General features: G+C 40.7%; 1 protein-coding gene across 3 annotated transcripts; it reads left to right on the top strand.

The window, feature by feature from the left end:
- The first annotated feature begins 611 nt into the window (after nt 1–611).
- Nucleotides 612–20,501, top strand: U2AF1 (U2 small nuclear RNA auxiliary factor 1). 3 transcript variants are annotated; one of them, XM_077817877.1, is made up of 8 exons: nt 612–712; nt 5,128–5,215; nt 8,904–8,970; nt 14,027–14,076; nt 14,952–15,050; nt 17,505–17,638; nt 18,109–18,201; nt 20,219–20,501. In XM_077817877.1, exons 1-8 carry the CDS (start codon nt 669–671, stop codon nt 20,373–20,375), a joined length of 732 nt encoding a protein of 243 aa, XP_077674003.1. In that variant the 5' UTR covers nt 612–668; the 3' UTR covers nt 20,376–20,501. The 3 variants fall into 3 exon arrangements, with proteins under 3 accessions (XP_077674003.1, XP_077673994.1, XP_077674009.1); XM_077817868.1 differs by lacking the exon at nt 8,904–8,970 and adding an exon at nt 9,871–9,937; XM_077817883.1 differs by lacking the exons at nt 612–712; nt 5,128–5,215 and adding an exon at nt 9,871–9,937 and having other exon boundaries at nt 8,898–8,970.
- Nucleotides 20,502–23,173: the final 2,672 nt, after the last annotated feature.

Genomic DNA, 23,173 nt, shown 5'->3' on the forward strand with positions numbered 1-23,173 from the left:
CCAGGCACTTTTGAAGGAACCCTGAAATCTTTTTATTTAATGATCATCCTTTTTTCAAATTATTTTATTCTGGAGTCTGAACCTTGAACAAGAAATTTGGACCTTGACTACCCTTCCAGCCAAGGGCACAAGCCAGTGTTGCCAACCCTTGTGATTGTAGCAGGAATCTGGCCGTGCAGAGCTGCTGCCCTGAAAGCCCCAGCGCCGGGAGTCCCGTGATTAGGTGGGAGCCTCAGATGACAGCCCGCGGGGTGGATAGAACAGCTCTGCACGACCAGCTCCTACCCCAGCTGGGGTTTGACCCCGCTGATTTGAGCCAGTCCCGTGACGTATGGGGTGGGGGTCTGCCCCTGCTCCCGACCCTGCGCTTCACACGCGGGCTCCCTCCTGAAGCTCGGGAACCTGGGGGGGCGGGGCCAGGCTGCGTGCGCGCGGGGCTGAGGGAGCTCGCACGGACTGAGTCTGGGAAGAACGCGGGCCCCACGCCCCCGCAGCAAGAGAGAAGCGGGCGAGGAGCTGGGGGGCGCATGCGCGGACGGCAGCAGCCCCTCCCCCATGCGCTGGTCAGTGGCTGGAAGGCGGTGGGCGGGGCGGAGTGTTTCCGGCGCGAAGCTGTGACGCGCTCAATCGGCGCCGGGGGCTCTCCGGCGGTCGATCGGTGGTGGGAGATGGCGGAGTATCTGGCCTCCATCTTCGGCACAGAGAAGGACAAGTGAGTGCCCTGTGCTCGTAGTTGCGCCAGCAGCGGAGGCTCAGCGCTCCGGGTACCCTGCAGGGGAGAGATGGCGGGGGGTGGGCTCGTGCGGCCCGTTCATATAATGGGTTTCAACGCGGAGTCTCCCCCTCGCCCCCCCGGGTTCGCGCGCCCTGGAGCGCGCGTGCGCGCGCCCTGCTTGCGCCGCCGCCGCAGTTTATTGCTTCCCGGCCTGGAGCAGGCGGAGCGGCCTTGGCGATTGGAACGTGGCGGCGCGCGCTCCCTTCTGTGGGTGTGAGAGGAAACTGGGCGGCGCGCGCTGCCTTCCAGAGACCAGGCCCCCGCGCGCAGTGGGTAACCGCCGTGTGGGGGAGGGGAGCTGACTGTTCCCAGGCCGAGCGGGCTGCGCGCGGCAGAGAGTCTTTCCACGCGCTTATTCGCCGATCCCCATGGGGAGCCGGCCCGGACCCCTCCGCATTCTGAGGCGGAGGCTCGGGTGGGGAGGGAGCGAGCAGTCTGTGCGCGCGGAGCATCACCCCACGTGCTCTCCCGCGCTCTGCCTGGCTGTCGGAGTCTGCCGCCCTGCTGCGGGCACGCGCTCCGGGGCGCGCCTCCCTCCGGGCGGGCTCTCGCGTCCCGGTTTGGAGCCGTGAACAATTGGGGATGGGGCCCAGCGCCGCGCCGAGGGCTCCTTTCAAAGCGTGCTCAGGCTACTAGCTCCCTTCCCCCCGCCGTCCTCTATAGAGCCGCCTCTTCTCTGCTGCCGCCTCGACACCCTGTGGCCGTATAAATCCAGGTCCTGCTGCTCTGGATTACAATAGCGAAAACGACCCTCCCGGCTCTGCTGTCGCTTTGCTGCTCGTGAAGCTCTGATCAGCAAAACCCCTGGAGCCGTTGCTGTGCTCATTCAGGAGCACTAATGTATCCTCTTTACCCTTGATTGATGTCTGGGAGATTCATTTTTGCAAACTCCAGGGCCAGCAGTCTTGTTTCGTTTGTTTGTTTTGTTTTGCTCTTAAAAAGATAAATTTAGGTTCTCTAGAAATGGGTGATGCCGTTGATTCTGACATTGCCCCAGTGGATTTTTGATGGCTTATGGTCATCCTTCTGTCAGAAAATGAGGGTAGGTGGCTTTTGAATTTTGCTAATGTTGCTGCCTACTTGATGGAATGGATGATTGATAAATCGTGCAAACATTTTTGATCCCTTTAGGGACTAAGCATGGTTTTCCTACCACCCAGCCCACCCCATCAGTCCCATTCATTCTAAGTGAGGAGAATTGAAAATGAAATTTTGAAATTGTCATTGAGTTGAAATTGTTGGGGGTATTATGAATTAGTAGAGGTTTTGTAGTTGTGTTTTTAGCTTTAGATTTGGAGTGAACTCTACTCTTTTTTTTTTTTTTTTTCCCCCTTCTCCTGGGTCATGCCCACCTTGCTCCTGAAAATGGCTGGCTGGCACATCTCTTTTGCTGTGGAGGAAGGGGCTGGTGTAGCCAGCCACCCCCAGGAGTGGGGTGGGGCCAGGGCAGGCAGGCTGCCTTCCTGACCCCCACTGCGCTGCTGACCGGGAGCCTACACCTCACATCCTCTCTTGCACCCTAACCCCCAGCCCGGAGCCCCCTCCTGCACCCAAACTCCCTCCCAGAGCTTGCACCCCTCACTCCTGCACCCCAGCCCCATGCCCCAGGCTCAGCCAATGCACACCCCACAGTTGAGAATATTACACTGATTTGTGACAATCCCTGAAGGATTTTGGATCTATAAACCACAAATGACACTAATCAAAAGTAAAACTCGTGAAACTAGGTGCAATGTGACCATGTGATCCCTGCACCCAAACTCCCTCCCAGAGCTTGCACCCCTGCCCCAGGCTCAGCCTGGAGCTCCCTCCCACACTCGGAACCCCTTGGCCCCTGCTGGGTGAAAGTGAGTGAGGGTGGGGGAGAGCGAGTGACGGGCCGGGGAATGGAGTGAGCAGGGCCTCAGAGATGGAGCAGGGGAGAGCCTGGATTGATCTTAACTTCAAAAAGTGATCTTGTGTGTGAAAAGGTTGGAGACCACTGCTGTAATATATCCATCTCTGAGGGTTGTCTACACTTAAAATGCTATAGCATCACAACTGCACTGATGCAGCTGTACCACTGTCGCATTTCAGTGAAGATGCTATCTACGCTGATGGGAGGGGTCTTTTCCTGTTGCTGTAGGTAATCCACCACAAGACGCGGTAACTGTGTCAACAGGAGATGCCCACCCCTCAACATAGTGCATAGGAAGTTATGTTGGTATAACTGTGTCACTCACCGCTGAGTCACGTAGTTATACCGACATAAGTTGCTAGTGTAGACTGGTGGTTCTCAGCCGGGGCACACATACCCTGGGGGTATGCAGAGGTCTTCTGTGGGGTACATCAGCTCATCTACATATTTGCCAAGTTTTACAACAGGCTATATAAAAAGCACTGGCAAAGTCAGTACAAACTAAAATTTAATACAGACAAAATGAGAAAGTAAGCAATTTGTCAGTAATAGTGTGCTGTGACACTTTTGTATTTTTATGTCTAAATTTGTTAACAAGTAGTTTTTAAGTGAGGTGAAACTTCAGGGTACACAAGAAAAATAGGAGTCCTGAAAGGGATACAGTAGTCTGGAAAGGTTGAGAGCCACTGTAGACCAAACCTGAGAGGCAGTGGCTGGGTCGATGGGAAAATTCTTCCATCAACCTACCTGTGATTACAGTGGGGGTTAGGTCAACCTAGCTACATTGCTCAGGGCTGTGAAAAGTTTCATGCTAAGTCAACCTAAATTCTAGGTGTAGGCCAGGTATGAATTAGAATATAATCTTTAATGGGTGTTGAATGTTTCATGCTGTGGTCTGGTGATAGAAGTTGCTGCCTAGAAGCCCAAATAAACACTTGAGCACTCTTCAGCTTTCTTCCATGCCTGTAATTGTGACTGCAAAATGGAATTTATTAAAATCATTTTGTCAATATGCAACATGTGTTATGCACAACCAATTAGAATTAACTGCTTTTCACTTTGTTCCTCTGTGCTGTGCAGCTGGAGCAACAACGTGAAATTTACCAATTATTTAAATTCTGCTTTTTAGCCACTGTAGTGAACATACCAGAGTTAAGGGAGGGGAGGGGAGGGGAGGGGAGGTGAAATCGTGGGGACATAGCCAGTAAACAAGTTGCAGAGCGGTAGCTGTGTTAGTCTGTATCAGCAAAAAGGAGGAGGAGTACTTGTGGCACCTTAGAGACTAACAAATTTATTTGGGCATAAGCTTTCGTTGGCTGAAACCCACTTCATCGGATGCATGCAGTGGAAAATATAGTAGGAAGATACATATAAACAGAAAACATGAAAAAATGGGTGTTGCCATACCAACTATAATGAAATTAATCAGATAAGGTGGGCTATTATCAGTTGAAACAAGTTGGTTGCTTTTACAGCTGGTCAAAAGGAAATGTGAAGGAATTGTTGTAAATTGTGAGTGTACGGATAAAGAAAAGTAAATTCAGACAAAAGCAAGGTTATATACTTTGTGTATGTATATAGCCCATATTGGCAGTTTTCACTCTCCCTGCACTATCTAGTGCCTGTGTTTACTTTTCATAACAGGTAAATAAGTCCTTTAAATAGAAGAATGAAGTCCTGTTCTCATTGGTTCATGGGAAGTTTATGCTACTGCGGTACAAATTACCTCTTGATTAGAAAGAGAAATAGTCAAGGCTAGGTCTAGTAGTTGTTTGTATTTGTGAAATTAGAAATACTATGTGTTCAGTTTATATGTTTCATTGGGACCCAGTGGAGCATTGAACTGTGTATTGGGGGGTGCAGGGAGAGGGGGGAGCTAAGCTAGTGGAGTCTGTCTTCCTGTGCTGGGAATCACACCTCCCAGCTGTAGTGTAGATATCCCTTAAGTGTCAACTATTTGACTGTTGGCTGTTTTAGCTAGTGGGATGGGAAGTAGTGTGGAGTGAAGTTGACTGAGAGGGAGGAAGGAATTGGGGTTTGCCTGAATGAAGAGAGAGACAGAAAGGAAAGAAGGGCAGAAATGAAAGGATGAGGAAGGAGGAGAAACAAATAGCAAGAATAGTGGTTACAAGTGAGAATATTTTCCTACTGACTGATCCTGAATTTAACAATCAGGTACTGAATAAGTACACTTAAGTACTTTAGATTGCAGCTGCTCTGCGTGCTTTTGATTGTCCTGGAGTTCAGCAGATCTCTCAGGTCATGGATGAGGGGGAATCAGTATAAGCTAACTAGTCCCATTACTGTCTTGGACTTTATTGATTTGATTGACCTATGTAATTGTGCATTAAAGTTAAGTTGATAGTGTGCATTTTATGTTAAATGCTAATTGTGTATTAATATCCTCTTGCCTTGTATTTCCATAGACTGATTATCTGTTGTTTTTTACTTGCAGAGTGAACTGTTCGTTTTATTTCAAAATTGGAGCTTGCCGTCATGGGGACAGATGTTCTCGATTGCACAATAAACCAACATTTAGCCAGGTTTGTTCTCTCTTGTAGAATTTATGTACATATCTCTTTAAGTGTAGGTTCTAAGCACTTCAAATGAATAATTACCATATCCAAAATTAACTGAGGCCAGAAAATGTTTTTATGTATTCTTTTTTTCTGGGGAGGGAGTGTTTTTTCCTCCCCAGCATTTATCATGGTCTCCTATCACCATAGAGGTTGTAGGGAGCAATGCTGTTGTAAGCTTGTCTATAGTAGAGACCAGACAGTTCTAACTGTGCCTTCTCAGAGATGTTTAGGCACTTAAACCATCCCAGATTGATTACACCACAAACAATGGCAGCATGTTCTACCCATCCCAAATGGGAGAACTTCCAAGATTATTTTTTATAAGCAAATTTGCTTCCTTATCTGACATGGTCAGAAGAGATTCCCCTGCCCTCCTGTGATCTTTGGCCCAGGCTAAAAGCGTTAGCGGTCACTTGCTTAGCGCATTGGGTGTGGAAGGATTGCTTCTCTACCTGTCTAGTTGCTTAAGGATATACAACAATTGGCTCTACATATTATCCAGGTCTGTGGCTGGTTAAATGTTACCTGTGAAATGAGGAGTGGATATAGGCTATAAAGAGGGGGGCATTGGTTGACATGTATTTTTGATTTATTAGCACTACAGTTCTCTCAAAGAACATCTTCCACACTCCTGGAAAATTTCCACATTTAAACTCCAGTTTGCGTTTACTTGGTTTTCTATCATTGCTGATTGTCAAGATATGCAGGTAAAGAGATGATTTCTCATTTATTAAATTTTTAGCGGTTAGGAAAGCTCCTGTATTTCCAGCTATTTAGCCACAGAAATACAGTATATGCAACAGTGGAAGTGCCTTGCTAATATGCCTCAACCGTGACCTGGGGAGACCACTTCTAATATCTCATCTACAATAGAGTTCTCCCATTTTAAGAATCTGCTTTAAAATTCCTCTTGCAAACATAGCTATGCTACTGAGTGGTCAGAAACCATGTATTTTTAAAAGCTGTTTTAATATTACAGTACGGATTCCATAGAAATGTAGGGCTGGAAGGAACCTGAGGAAGTCAAGTCCCGCTCCCTGTGCTGAGGGAGGACCACATAAAGTTTAGACCATCCCTGATAGGTGTTTGTCAAATCTGTTCTTAAAAACATCCAATGAGTGGGATTCCACAACCTCTTGGAAGCCTATTCCAAAATTTAACTACCCCTTATAATTAGAAAGTATTTCCTAATACCGAACCTAAATCTCCCTTGTTACAGATTAAGCCCATTACTTGTCCTACCAGAGAGATGGAGAAAAGTTGATCATATTCCACTTTGTAACAGCTCTTCACATATTTGAAGATTGATTTCAGGTCCCCCCTCAGTCTTCTTTTCTCAAAAGTAAACATGCACAGTGTTTCTTGACCATTTTCCTCAGATGTCAACATTCTAAACTTTTTATCACTTCAGTTGTTCAAATTGGGGAGAGTCCATAGGTGTACACATTTCCTATATTGTGGCGCCAAGAGCTGGACACGATACTCCAGCTGAGGCTTCAACAGTGCCAAGTATAGTGGGACAGTTGTGTCCTACATCTTACCTATTTGACACTCCTGTTCATGCACCCCAGAATATTAACCTTTTTTACAATCATTTTTCGCAACTGTTGAATCATATTCAATTTGTGATCTACTGTAACCCCCATCCTTCTCAATAGCACTACCATCTACACAATTATTCCCCATTTTGTAGTTGTGCATTTGATTTTTCCTTCCCAAGTGAAGTACTTTGCACTTGTCTTTGTTAAATTTCCTCTTGTTGAATTCAGACCAGTTCTCCAATTTGTCCAGGTTTTTTGCATTTTAGTCCTGTCCTCCAAAGTGCTTGCAACTCCCCCAGCATTGATATTATCTGTAAATGTTAAAGTATATTCTCCACTCCATTATCCAGGTCATTTAATGAATATGTTAAATAGTACTAGATCCAGGACTAACTCCTGAGGTACCCCACTGGATATGCCCTCCTAGTTTGACAGAAAACCACTTATAACTACTCTTTGAGTATGGTCTTTCAACCAGGTGTGCACTCATCTCATAGTAATTTCATCCAGGCCACATTTCCCTAGTTTGCTTATGACAGTGTCATGTGGGACTGTGTCAAAAATGTTAGTAAAATTAAGATACATCATAGCAACTACTTCCCTCCATCTACAAGTCCAGTAACCTTGTCAAAGAAGAAAATTAGGTTGATTTAGCATGATTTGTTCTTGACAAATCCATGCTGGCTATTCCTTATAACCCTATTATCCTCTAGGTGATTACAAATTGATTGTTTAGTATATGTGGGTTAGTGCAGGCCTAGTTGTAGGGAGACTTGGGTTCAATTCCTAACTCCTTCACTGATTTCCTGTAACAACACATCTAATGGATACTTGCCATCCATGCTGTCTGGCTTAAACATGTTTTCAGAAATCACTTTTTAAACCTGAGTTTAAAAGTAATTGTTTCCTAACCTGGACCACCAATTTTCTCTCTGGCAATTTAATCCTTATCTAGCTGATGTCAGTTGAAGTGAACTGCTGGGCTTGACAGGGTCATGTTGTGAATTCAGTCTACTGTGTGTGTGGCATTGGACTTGACACACAAGCTGGATTGTGATGTTGCTAGTGAATCTGACGTGTAATAGGTTGATTATGGAAGTCTTTATGCAAATATTGGTAATCAGCTGTGATAGAAAATTGAGGAACAGATCTTATTAATAGAGAGCAATTGCCATGGTTATATTTTATTGTGTTGTCACCACTGGTGCAGGTATTGGTTTGGTTGATGTGTTAGTAAAATCAGTATATGATTTAAATGTAATTTAACAGGTTCTAATCTCTTGGTGGCATCAAAAAACAAGTATTGCACCAGTTAAATTCAATTGGGGATGAAAGTTCATGCAAACTAACATTAAACTTGTATATTAAGTAATTAAATCTAAATCTCTTTGAGCTGATTAGTTATATGGACATTGGAATTTTATGTAATATTAGTTTACTAACTTAAACATGGTTTGTTTTTTCAGACAACTTGATTTTAAGAAGAACGGTACAAATGTAAGGTTTCAAGCCTGCCTGGTCTAATTCTTCAAGTAAAAAGCAGAAGGGCTAAAAGGATATTGATCTTTATTGAAGGATCGGAAAACGTGAACATTTAAAACTATTATATTATTTAAACAGAAATTCCACCAAGAAACTGCTTGATGAGACAATAGGGGGTATCTAGTTGATATTTGAAAAACTTGATATCTGAGGCAACAGTTTAAAGACTTTACAACATCGCATGCTATGTTCTGTGCACTGATACAAATGCTGCTTTTTAGGCTCACAGTAATGAATTTGGTTTAAACTAAGATAAATTTGGGTATCTGCATAACTCTGAGCAGCTTGAAGAGCAAGGTGACATACTTCTGACACAAGATGTCATACACTTATCCCAAATAAACAGTTTCAGTAAATATACTTGGGACAGTTCACTAGGGAAACCAAACACCGCTCTTTCTTGGTGGTTAATTTAAAACTGTTTTCATAATATGATGGTTTGGATGCAGTTACAGAAGATACTCTGCAAATACAAAAGGAAAAATCTTATGAATAGTTGTCTCTTTGCAATTGTCTGTTATATGCACAGCAGCCAGTAGAATTCCCCTTTTTATTTTTTTTCCCCGCAGACCATCTTGATTCAAAACATCTATCGTAATCCCCAAAACAGTGCACAGACGGCTGACGGCTCACACTGTAAGTCCCACAGTTGGAGAAATTTTTTTAAAGAATGGTGTTAAAGAGCCCACTCCTAATTATGAGAAAATAATGTTGGCTTCTGAGCTGCTGACATAAAGCTGTTGCAAACAGGACAAGTGATGGAACTCTTCTTGCGCATATATCAAGAACTTGGTAAATGTACATGTTTATAAAGTGCAGAAAGTGACTTCTATAAAAAGATAAACTAATTGGACTTCCTTGATTCAAAATCATTTGCACAGTGAGCATTACATCCTGTAACTGTTAAACCCTGTCACTTATTGTTGCATTCATTTTTTTTAAATGATTACATTGCAAGCATTTATCAAATTCTTGATATAATATGAAAACTTAGGTATATTTATGATATACGGTAAGTTGCCCAAAATTGTGCATTTTATTTCACCTTTCCTTTCTTTAGGAAATGGAGATTTCATGTTATACCATGATTACTGTGTTATACATTAGAGCCTATGCTGTTTTTAGAATGTTTTGCGGGGTGGTTTTATTCACTAATTGTTCAGTAAGGCCAAAATCAAACATTTGAGTGTGCTAATACCTTACATATTACAGCTATTACTATGACACTTGGACACCATTCGTTGTATTGGAAACTTTTTTTGACTGACCCCATGTAAACACTTCTATTGTAATGGAGGTGAGCAAACTAACCGTTAAAGTAAAAATACAGTAATCGAGTATCATGAGATCTCTATTGCTTTACAGTGTTAGGTTGGTTCAGAAAGGTCACCAGTTAAGTGAAAATCTCCTCTCTTGGGAGAAAATAACTACCTCTCTTTCAGCACTGAGACTCGGCTAAAGCGATCACCAAAAGGAAACCAGTTTCGTGTTAAATTTCTTTTCCATAATATAAAGTTGTTGCGTTTTGTATTTCAGACCATTGCCCTCTTGAACATTTACCGTAACCCTCAAAACTCTTCCCAGTCTGCTGACGGTTTGCGCTGTAAGTTCATACAAGTTCCTTCACTGGTTCCCTGGGCTTGATTGTCAGAGCTCAGTGTCGACTTAAGCTGGTCTACCATTTTAGCTTAACGGATCAAACTGACCACACTTCATAAAATGTGTCAACAATTTTTTGTCCTTCTCACCCCCACCCCCCCACAAGAATTTGTTTCTTAGGAGAAATTGGATATTTGTCCATTAAATCAAAAAGTGGTTGAAATGATAACCACTGTAAAGCAGTCTTGATCCACTGCTGTCTCCTTTTGCCCTTTTTCCCCTCTGCCACTTGCCTGCATCCTAGAAATATACTTTTGCTGTTATGTTTTAAAGGTATGCATTAGACTTCACTGCTCAAAAAGCAGGACAGTCACACATTTACTTAATCCATAACGTGTTTCCCATCATTATGTTAGTGTTGAGAGCACTCAAATTTGGAACTTTCAGACTGCTTGCAAAAATATTTGTCCTAGGCTAATGATGTAGCTCCCATTTAATGACTACTTTGGAAGATAAATTGGACTGACAAATGCTGCTCTTGTGCAGCTGTCCTTTTGGATAAGTGCTTGTTTAAAATTCTCCCTTACTTTGAAAATTCAAATTCCAGAACTAAGTTACATATTTGCATAGTAGGAAATAATTTTAAAAGTACACTTGGGGAAAGGAAGCAGTTTGGATATTGTTATGAACTAATTTCTTAACTCTTCTGTAGTTAGGAAATGGGCAAAAAGTCTCGTATTGTGCATCATGACAGAAGTTAAATGACTGAGATTGTCAGTTTGTGACTACTGATCTGTCATTACAATTGAACCAATGACACTAGTAGAAAAAGACGTCAAGGGCTTTAGAACTAAAAAGATGGATGTTATTTTTCTAATATTTTATAACAAATTGAGCATGTGGTGGTAAAGTTTTGTTCATTTATTACTTTTTTAACCACTGGATCATAGCTGGTAACTAATTCGAACTAGTCTAAGTTCCCTGCCCCAATTTAGCACTGCACAGGTGCTCAGGGAACCTGCCCGGGGGAGAGGCGCCCCAACCTTGCCCGGCCCCCAGCCTGCCGCGGCTGAGGCAGCGCCCTGGCCCCAACTATGCCATAGCCTGGACCTGCTGTGGCCGGGGCGCCCCAACCCCAGCCTGAATCCAGGTGGCGCAGCGCGACCCAGGGGCAGCGCTGCACAAACCAGGGTGGCGCACCCGGACCCAGCTGTGGACAGGGCGGCACGGCCTGGACCTGTTGCAGGGCTCCACTCCCTGAATCTAGGCCCAGGCCTGTCACGGCCGGGATGCCCTTCCCTGAACCTAGCCCTAGCCGGACCTGCAGAGGCCAGGGGTGGGGCACCTATCCTGGAGCCCCAGCCCTGAAGCTGCCGTAGCAGGGAGAGATACCTCTCCCCTCCCAGTCCAGGTGCTGGTGTGGGGAGTCCTCTCTCCCCAATGTAGCCCCAGAGCGCCCTCCTGCACCCCATACCCTCAGCCGGAGCCCTCACACCCCTGCACTCCAACCCTCTGCCCCAACCCTGAGCCCCCTCCCACACTCCAAACCCCTCGGTCCCACCCCACCACATGATTGTTACGTGCACCGATATGAAGTTGGTGTCTCACATCACCTCCATATTTGTGCACATAACAAAATTCATTCTATGCGTGGGTGGGAACAATTAGAGGGAACACTGGTTACCAGCATTTAATTAGATATCATTCTATTTTATGAAATCAAATACTAATTTCAGAGTGAAATGTGATTCATAAGATAAACAACTTATAGGATAGCATAAACAACATATCTTATAACAAAACTAATGCCCCTGATTAGATGACTGACACTTAATGTCAGTTGTCAAACTGGAGCTTTTCTTTAGAAGTAGAATGTTGCTTATGAAGTTTGTCTAGGTTTATAAAGTTCTGTTGGCCTGTAGGCTTTTTGTTATAGATGGTTATGGTCTTATTACTATCTGTGTATTGCTAAAAATATGCAGTTGGATGTTGGGTACTTCCTACACATCAGCTAAGTTCTCAGTGAGCTGGTAACTAATTTGAACAGAATTATAGTTGCTTGGTTTGCTGTGCAGCTGTTTAGATTTTATTTGCCCAGACCCTCCTGGAGTTTGCAAGAGTCTTTAGGTAAACAGGTTCTCCAAACTAGAGTTTGATATTAATATTTAAACTTTAGTTTGTCTTGATAGATGAGTAATTGTATAACAGAGCCTAACTATACCTGGTATGGTAGAGTTATAGCTCTATTTTATCAATGGGTGTGCTGAAACCCTCCCCATATCTTTTCAGCTTTGTCCCTATTTAAATACTGCATATATTCTTAATGGATAGCTATTTAATGTTGTTGCTTTACTGTTTTCCTCTCCATTGTTGTCATAGAGGATTAACATTAATTTTGACTAGTAATAGTCTTGATTTTATCTAGTAGTTGGGCTTCTCAAGGTTCAGACACTGGTAGCCCTGGAACTTGAATATTTGTGAGATCTGTGTATGATGCCTATCCTTTCCATCTTAGAGGGACACTCTCAAGTACTTCCAATTCCTTTACTTTTCTTTTTATAATCTTAGTTTGGCAATGGAATGTCCATATCAGTTTTCAGCACTTTCCCATTTCATAAACTTTGATCGTGCTCCTTTTTTCCAAACTGATGTTTTTTTAAAAATCACTTAGATGTTAGTGTGCTATCATCCTTATGTTGGCACAGCCCTGGGAATATGGTTAGTTATGAAACTGTCTCTATGTAGTGAATGTTGACTAAATGTTTGGGAGTTCTTTAAAATTGCTGCATAGGCAAGGGTCTCTTGAAAAGCAAACATGTTGAATCTGGAAGGTCAAATATCTTGAGCCAAAAATACTTGACCAGTGTCCCTTTAACCTTATAGAGGAAAATCGTCCACAGTTCCACGAAGATTAGGTAGTTTTATTGGTTAATATTAAGCATCTTTCAGTAAAGATGAAAAGCTGTTCTAAATGGCATCATTTGCACTGTGATCCAGAAATGGCTGGGTTCAGAACACCTGTTTTTGCACAGTGACTGAGGCAAATAAACATAGCTTTATTGGACCCTCATCCTGTCGTATTGCAGGTTTTGCTCAGAAAAGCAATGGTGTTGCATTTTAAAGGTTAAAATATTGTTCTTGCATGAAGTGCCACCTCTATTTTAAAACTACTTTACTTGATTGTAATAAAGCCATTTAACTGAAGACTTAAGCAATCTGGCTTTAATGTATATAACTTATTAAATAAAATGTATGGTAAAATGGTGTAGAATTGGAAATATCTATTGTAATTTATTTTGCTATACTTAATACTTTGAAAAATGAGCAAAATTTTAATTTACGTTAGTTTTTTAGCAGCAGGCAAGCAGCACTCACCTGCAAAGGCCAGCTAGGAGCACGAAAATGATCTAATGTGAATATATGGCCAGCCTCTCGCATTAAAAAACAAAAACAAGACCATTCTGCAGTATTACAGAAAGATAAATTGGCATTAAAAATAAAATGGAAAAATGCTTCCTACAAAGCCACATAGTTTCACTCTTTACTGAGAGAACAAGAAAAGTGTATCTTGTATTCTGAACAAATTCAGTGGATCATGATGAGCTGCAGTTTTAATCACATCAGTGATTTCTCAAACTAGTGTATTTATACTGGAGGAGTGAACATCTTTAAACAAAGCTCCGCCTTTAGGAAGAGAAATATTAATAATAATCATGCTTTAAAATAGTTAACGTGACAAAGCACTTGCCTTCTGTGTAGGTAAACCATTGGTAGATAGAGGGTGGGGTTCTACATTTAATCAGTCACATTTCAAAGTAAATCCTTTCCCCTTAAATTTGGCGTGTACTATTTGGATGCTGATTAAAACTTGTCTTGATTTGACCATATTAGTATCACATACTGAGATATGCCTTTCTTTTGGGACTCAAAGCTGCTCACAGTTATTTTTAATACTCCTTAATGATTAACTACATGGCATCTCTTATGCTTCGGTAGATGACTTCTTCTGTTCTCTAAAATATATTTTGTAGTATGTTCAGAGTCTTGTCATTCAAATATTGATTCTAATCAGTATGACTCTTGGAATTTGTAGGTGCTGTGAGCGATGTTGAAATGCAGGAACATTATGATGAATTCTTTGAGGTATGTTGAAATTCACTGTTTAAAATGCATTATATTCTTCAAAGGCAAACATATAAAGTTTAGTCGGTGGAAGTGAAAAATTAGAAAAATAAACTTTCCAGCTAATCCTTGATGGGACCAAAAAAGGAAGACTATCATTCTCTAGATTTACCACTTCTAATTCTGATAAGCAGTGCCTTAAATGCACATTACAAGAAACACTCCCTGCCCCAGAGAGTGTACTGTTTAAATGATAATAAGATTGGATGCTGGGAGTGATCAGGGAAGGATGGTGGAGAGGGGAAAAAACTCAAATTAGACATTTGGTTGCTTGACTGATATGTGTATCCTGTTAGTGTCTAGATGTTTTTCGTATAACTTCAGTTTTACATATAGTCCCTGCTGTAGTCTGTTTAAATTGCCTATAACTGTATTGTTTATATTAGACCTTGGATTAAGTTTCAAAACAAAATACTATATGGTCTATTTTTGGTGTCTCTCCCATTCTGCTTTTTCCTCACACAGCTGAGTTAAAAAGTATACTTCAGTGTTAGCAAACAATTAATAAATTTGGAAATGTAGTAGACTGAAGGATTGGCTTTTCTTTCCAAAAGGCTTTAGTGTCTTGTATATCTCATTTTCCAAATAAAGAAAAGTTACCTTTTTGTTGTGTCGTTAATTACCTTATCCTTGTAGTACTCACAGTGTATTAGATATTGTCCATGCACACAGGCTGATGCAGTGCCTGCCCAGAAATTTACAGTCTTAGAACAAAAATGTATGAAGGGTGTTGGGAGAGAGAATAGTCTTCCTGCTTAGTAATGATTGATTGTCCTGTAGGTATGTTTAATCCATCTAATTTGCACAATGTTTTTAATAAATTTCTCTATATTTAGGAGGTCTTCACGGAAATGGAAGAAAAATATGGTGAAGTTGAGGAGATGAACGTTTGTGATAACCTTGGAGATCATCTAGTTGGAAATGTATATGTAAAGGTAAGATACAAAAGCATCTCTGCAATACATCATGAATACAAATTTTTCTTTAATATACATAATTAACATTTTCAAAACGTGGTGACACCTTTATGAAAGTAAATACCTGTACGTTGGAGTGGTTATGTATACATGTGTGTGGATTAGAATCCAAACCAGGCAGAAATACATTCCCTTACAGTTGATTCTGTCTTGTTTTCATAAGGTTTAATCTCACCTTTTTAGTTCTGAAGATATTTCCCATAGATGAACTGTTGTCTGATTTACATTTGGGCATTGAAATTCAGAGCGGTGAAGTATAAAATTGTTAACTTACAAGTATGATTGTGACATGCTCAATTAAATGTTAATTACTTCATTGTCGGAGAAAGGCCCGGTTGTGTTCAGCAAATGCACTTGAGAGGAGTTTCTGTTTACACTGAATGTCTTGCAATTCCTCTGAAGCCTCTCAGAACAGAAGCACCAGATGGTTTTAAGGAGAAGACTAGAATAGTTGGGTTCAGTTTTGACTTCAGTTGTGACCAGGATCAACTCAGTCCACTCGATTAAAAAATAATGAACTGTCTTGCTCTGTGTTAATTTGTGTGTCGACTGGTTAAACTACAATACAAGTAGATTTTTTTAAAAATAAAATTCCAATCAGTTTTTTTCAAATGTTTCAAGACTGTTAACTTGTTTTATATTCTCCCTAGTGAAATGTAATAAATGGCATATTTACACTGTTGCACATTACAGTATTAAACTTTAAAATTAGAAGTACAGTATGCTTAAAAGGGTCAATCAGATGAAAATCATACTTTAAAATTCTTGCCCATCTTGCTAGCAGTTGAATTTATTAGAACTGTCATAACTTGCCTACTCTTTGCAACTTGCTCAACTTGAACATTGAGGCTAGGCTTTTTTTTATAATGTTGATGAGATCATTACTCAAACTGAAATAGAATCATAGAATATCAGGGTTGGAAGGGACCTCAGGAGGTCATCTAGTCCAACCCCCTGCTCAAAGCAGGACCAATCCCCAGTTAAATCATCCCAGCCAGGGCTTTGTCAAGCCTGACCTTAAAAACTTCTAAGGAAGGAGATTCTACCACCTCCCTAGGTAATGCATTTCAGTGTTTCACCACCCTCCTAGTGAAAATGTTTTTCCTAATATCCAACCTAAACCTCCCTCACTGCAACTTGAGACCATTACTCCTTGTCCTGTCCTCTTCTACCACTGAGAATAGTCTAGAACCATCCTCTCTGGAACCACCTCTCAGGTAGTTGAAAGCAGCTATCAAATCCCCCCTCATTCTTCTCTTCTGCAGACTAAACAATCCCAGTTCCCTCAGCCTCTCCTCATAAGTCATGTGTTCCAGACCCCTAATCATTTTTGTTGCCCTTTGCTGGACTCTCTCCAATTTATCCACATCCTTCTTGTAGTGTGGGGCCCAAAACTGGATACAGTACTCCAGATGAGGCCTCACCAATGTCGAATAGAGGGGGACGATCACGTCCCTCGATCTGCTCGCTATGCCCCTACTTATACATCCCAAAATGCCATTGGCCTTCTTGGCAACAAGGGCACACTGCTGACTCAGTAAATAGGTGTAAAAACAAATTAAATGAAATGGCATTTGTACAAGCCTGACCGTGAAGGGGGGCAGGGGGTAACTGGGTATTTACAATAATTGCTGAGATGCATACAGCCATTTTAAGTGTTCCTAGTTTTATCCTGACACCCTTCTTAACCCCAATCCTTGTCCCAGTTGCATGTCCCCTTTCATTGCCCACTCAGACTTCTGACTGTCCTCACAGAATTTTGATGGAATTCGAAAAGTATTGATCACATACTTACTTTCCAGTCAGTTTTGCTTTCTGGTTCTTATGTAATTAGTACTATGTATTGTTTTGGAGTGTAAACACTGAACGATGGGATATTGGTTTAAATCTCACAGAATCTTGTTATTGCACACTTACTTTTTTGAACTAAGTGTTTATGAAACCTTCTTGGAGAACATAAATTCATGGTCTAAAATGCTTGACAGCCTCTTTAAACTCTAATTGTCCAGTAAATAATAAGTTAGATAATGATTTTGTATTCATCAGGCTGATATACTTGCAAGTTATGTCATCTAAGTCATATTCCTCACAAATGCCTGCAAGACCAATTAGTCTTTTAAACATGGAATGTTAATATTCAAAAAAATTCTTTAGTCTGGAGAGAAACCACTAAGTCCTCTCCAGATTGCCTGTTCATGTTTAAAATGTTACTGCTTAAATAATAAACTGAATGGACCCACATATGTTTTATTAAGACACCACTTTTGAGTAGGGTCAAATAAAACTAGAAGTCCATTTTATATTCTATTACTGGCCTTGAGCACGTGTTAAATATCCAGCCAGGAATTAAATGGTAATGTTTCACCTATTTTATGTAACATTTTGAGAATGTTAATTTTACTTTCTTCTCAGTTTCGTCGTGAAGAAGATGCAGAAAAGGCTGTGATTGATCTGAACAATCGCTGGTTTAATGGTCAGCCGATTCATGCTGAGCTTTCACCTGTGACTGACTTCAGAGAAGCTTGTTGCCGTCAATATGAAATGGGGTAACGAAATGATATTTGCTACTGCTTATTTATTATAGTAGCTTAGAGAGACCTCCAAGTTAAGCTTTTCATGAGTAAGGTTTCTCAAATGCATTTCCAAACGATGCATTCAGTAAAAATACAAGAAAATACACTTAAACCTACCCTAACATATAGATTCTAGAGCAAGCTCAGTTCACATACCTTAGCACCCATGTGCACTCAGTCTCTTCATCTCTACAAAAAATTTCCCTTCACTTTCAGACATTCATGCACCAGGCACACAAGTAATTCCAGTAAATTATGCTCAAGTGTAACTCTGACTTCAGGGCAATTAAGATATTTTACCAAGAGTCATACTTCCCAATGTTTAATGTTACATTAAAAAAATCACAGATCAGTTAACGTAACCCCTCAGGTTTATATAGAAGAAAAGCTAAGAGTATAAATTTGAAATGCTTTCTTTGTGGTAATTTTCTTCTACTCCACAGAGAGTGTACGCGAGGAGGATTCTGTAACTTTATGCATTTGAAGCCCATCTCCCGAGAATTGCGACGTGAATTATATGGACGTCGTCGTAAGAAGTAAGCATTCGTATTTTAATTTAAAGCAAACTGATGCAAATAATTTAGAGATTTTTTTTTTTTCCCCTAAGCTTTTTGAAGACACAAAGAGTAGGATCTGACTTTGAGGAAAGTTGTTTAAATCATTTTTTCTTCTCCCAATCCAGTTCTGTTACGGAATCGCAATCTGACTCTTCTGTAAATCTTCAAGACTTAATCTGGCTTTATGGCAAATTTAAAAAATAATCAAAAATGGAGAGTGGCAGAGAGAGTCAGTAATGTGAAGTACAGAGTTTCCCCTCTAGGTTATCAGTTCATATCCATTCCATGTTGGGAAAGTGAAGTCTGATTGTTGCATATGTCAGATGAGTTGGTGATCTTGGTTCCATTCCTAGTGGACTGTTGCCAACATCACAAAATTCCATAACAGTTGGTGCTACTGTTCCCCATTGGTAGGCATGCTGTGTATCGAGTGGGCCATAGTCAGAGTTCCATGCAGTGGCAAAAAGGTTTCTTTTAGTCTTAATTCAGGTACGTTGGCGAATGTTGCATTGCTGCTATCAGTATGAAACCTCTTTTGCTGTTAGGACTTCACTTTCCAGTATTATCAATGAAACACTTTCACAAACACAAAAATGCATATTTTTCTAAAAATGCTGTTAAATTGTCTTGCAATATTTCGGGAATTGGAGGAGTAAACTTAATTGTGAAAAGTTCATATTGCATTGTTTCCTGCTTTCCTGAGAAATTAAGTATTAATTAATTTTAAATGGAAAGTGTCAGGGATTCATTTGTTTGCCTTATTTATGCTGAGAAGGTTATAATATTGTAAAAAATATGCTGCTGACTTAAGAGCCACGTGATTACTTTTCTGGTTCCCAACCACTTTTCCCTTAGTCAGAAACACTTGAGCTCGGCCTCTCTTCCTGAAAACCCTTCCTCGTCCTTTCTTGTGCGATTGTGAGAATGGATTTTCAAGAATGAATTATATATATTTAAAGATGACCTGCAATATTGTGACCAAAATGAGACTTGTGCCAAATGACCCAAATTACAAGGGGCAAAGTAGACGCTCAGCACAAATGATCTTGCTTTTTCATCTTTTGCCTTACACATACACGCTTCTACCCATCTCCAAAAAAGCACCACACATTTTTGCTGTGACACACCAGAATGCATCATTCTTTCGTGTCCTAGATCACCAAACTCCCCTGAAATACAAAGTTGGTGTATTCACAAGTTGGGGCAAACACAGTTACTCAGTTCAACTTTGAGCTCCATAGCAATACCTATAAATAAAAAAATCCTGTAGTTCATATTTAGTAACATAACTTTAAAAAAATTTAAATGTATAATTTTCCGTTTGGTAATACAACGGACTTACTAAAGCCTTTCAAAATCCTTTTCAAAGATTTTTGGTGACCTTCCTCCTAAAGAGGCTGGCTCTGGAGCTCTGAGTAGCTGTGACATAAGAGATGCATTTTTGGGCTCCTGCAGCTCACTGACCTTACTATGTTGGTGATGGAGAAGGTGGAGGGAGACTGAAGAGGAGGAAAATGCTTTGGTTACATGCTACTTGGGAAATTCAGTACAGAAAATCCTGATTTGTTAGGTTTTTTTATATATAGCAGTCCCTATCGCCTGTACGCTTGCAATGTACCATTAAATCTGTAAATGGCTACAAAAGACTTTTCACAGTGCTGCAACTGGTTCTGCATAACAGTGCAATTAACTTAGAGGGGTACTTACAGGGAACTGACCCTTTTCTGGCCATTCAGACAAGTGACTGCAATTAACATTTTTCACTATACATACTGACCCTTCACTGCCTAAAACTGAAGAATTCTGTAATGATGGCCTTGTGGGCTTGAAAGTGCTGGGCTCTTAGGTGGTGGTAGTACCTAATCACAACCTTATTTCGAACTCTACTTCTTTTTTCTGGTGTTTTCATTTGAACGATTGATCCTTGGTACTCTGTAGAATATTGATGCATTGTTTCGCTATATTCAAGAACTACAATCTTAATGCTTTTTTGCAGGCATAGATCCAGGTCAAGGTCCCGTGAACGTCGTTCTAGATCCAGAGATCGTGGTCGTGGAGGCGGTGGCGGAGGAGGAGGCGGTGGCGGAGGAGGAGGAGGGCGGGAACGTGATAGGAGGCGGTCAAGAGATCGTGAAAGATCTGGTCGATTCTGAGCCATGCCATTTTTACTATATGTCCAGTAGAAAGTGTTGTAGTCGATTGACCAAACAAGTTCCTAATGAGATTTTTTTTTTAAAAAAAAGATGGGCTTCTGAATAAAAATTTGTAGTGATACAGTATTCTTTGTGTAACTTGTTTCTTGTGGGGGAAGTCTTTTTTTACTGTCATTCCTCTTTCTTGACAAATAGCTGGATTAACTATGCTTGCGGTAAAGGTGACAAATGTATTGGAGGTGTGCAAGTTTTTACATTCAGGTATGAATTAACTGTTAAGGAAAATGTGCATGCCTGTGTATATAATATAAAATAGTATATTATATACATGGATAAAGTGCTATATTGCTTAAGAGACAGTTACAGTTTAAGTTTCCCTTTCTGCTATGCTGTCTGCTTTTTTAGGTTAGTTTAGGCACATTTAAAGGAAGGCTGTGCAAAGTGCATTTATTTACTCAGTAGAAATGCTAAGTTACAAAAAATATGTATGTTAATAGAAGTCTGCACTGTCTATCACTGTGACTGTGGCATTTACAATAAATCCAATTCATTGGTGTAAAATCTAAAGCCTATTCTCTAAGCCCTCTGGAGTAGTTGAGTTGCTACTCCTGGCTGTGCCAGAATTCATAGTTAAGCGGGTTTTTTTATTCCACACACACACACACACACACACACACACACACACCCACCCACCCTACCTGCCTCAGGTGATTCCTTAGGAGGACAGTGTATCTAGTGCAGTATTTAAGGCTAAAGTTATGAATGCAGTATCTTATAACAGACCATCAAGTTATCATGCAAAAGCTCATGCTCCATACAGCAGGATGAGTTCTGTGTAAAAAATATCTAAGTATCAGATCCACCTTCATGGAAGGTTTCTTTTACTTGAAGTTCCATTGGCTGTCCTTTTAACTGAAAGCATATCAGTATTCAGGATAAGCAGTAAGTCGGACGCTAGTGAAAAGTACACTGTACCTTCTCCATCTGTTGCTCACTTCTAAGAGAAGATCTGAACTGTAGTTAAAAGCATCTTTTCCTACATAAGGCACTTGCATAGCAAAGCTAATGGACAAGAGCATTTTATTATATTTTGAAGTTGATACTTTTAGGCTTGCTCTATCTACAGTCTTCATTGCAACTGCAAATCGTAGCTGTACTTCATAAAAGCAAAATACATTTTATGGGATTCAGTGCCTCTTCTAGCGCTAAAGCCTCTAACTTACAAGTTGCTGGAACATCTTAAGTGCTATACAATTTGTACAGTAGCTGACTTTACAAGATGTATAATCAGACTTGGATCCTGGTCTGCTTATCAATCCATGAAATAGCATATAGGGTTGTAGAAAGTATCCACCAGTTACAACTTTCTGTACGTCAGGAATTATTTAGCTTTCAGAAAGGGAGGAAATTTATTAATGCTACTAGTGTTTTCAAAAGCTTGTATTAATGAGAACTTGCCTAAAAGTGGTTGAAGAATAGCTCTATGTAAATACAGTGGATATAGACATTTTGTGGCCAGGGTAATAATTAACTTTCAGTTTTTATTTTATTCCCAAATGATAAACATAAGAAAAGACCGCACTCACTGGCACTTAGAATTGGTAAATAGTGATTAATATTGAAGGAGGGAAGCAGAAAATCTTACACATCTTACCTCTTTAAGGTGAACTTTTGGGCCAAAATAAAAATTGAGTTATTCCCAGATTTGTGCAGAATGCCTTCATTAACCAGATTGGGGGGGAAATCAGCACATACAGAAACTTGGTTTTAAAGGCTAAGGGCAAAGCAAAAGAAGCTTTTCTCTTACTGTACCATTATGATGTGTAAAGATGGCTTTGATGTTCTATGTTTCAATATACTAGAAATTAGGTCCTGGCTTCCTGTTACCTCAAGGACTTCAACAGCGTTTCAATGACCTTGAGTGGCAGTATCACAATGAGCTGAAACCTGTCACCAATTGAGAGGTTGAAATTGTTAACTCTTAGCCCTCTAATTCATCTCAATGTACATGTTAAGATTTACCCATTTTCTCTTCAGTGACATTGTGTTACTTAATACCCTTTTCTAGTTAGATTGCAAGATCCAGCAAGATACGGATGGTATTCATGTGCATTTAGGCAATGCCTACAAACAAATCAGTGATTATTTTCTTGTGTTTCACGTGGCAAACAGCATGTGTAAGACCTCGTCTGCACCACAAAGTCATGTTGCTAACTAGCTCAACTGATGTAAGCCAGTATCTACACAGTGATTTGTACCAGTTTATTTAAATCATTTTAGCCTGGTACAGCTTTCGTTTGTAAACAAGACCTAAACTTGTACACATCACAAATGCATTACAAAGACCCCAATTTCTCATGCTTTGCTTTATTTTACTTCAAAATTTTTCTCTGTCATTGAAATCCACTGAATGTATCATTTTGTGGCCTTGTGAATTAATAACATAACTCAAACATGCATTCAGGGACACTGATAGCAAACTAGGGGACGTCACTGAATTTCACAAGGAAGAAAAGCGTTTACAGTTTTACATTTCCACAACCTGACTAGTGAGAGCACAAGAGCACAAATCTAGCACAAACTCAGTTTTCATTGTAGCCTTGCCCTTCACCTGTAATACTGCATACTACATTTGTGAAATTGTTCAGTGTGAACTTTTAAAAGGACTTGGCACAAATGTTGTCACTTCCTCGAAGCCACTTAAAATAGCTAATTAGGCTTTTTAATGGAAATGGAGAAATTTCACTTTATTATCCTTCTCCCCTTCTCCCCATATACAAAGTGTAGAACAGGTAATA

Source organism: Eretmochelys imbricata, chromosome 1 (assembly GCF_965152235.1).
Source record: "Eretmochelys imbricata isolate rEreImb1 chromosome 1, rEreImb1.hap1, whole genome shotgun sequence".
In the NCBI taxonomy this organism is placed as follows: Eukaryota; Metazoa; Chordata; order Testudines; family Cheloniidae; genus Eretmochelys; species Eretmochelys imbricata.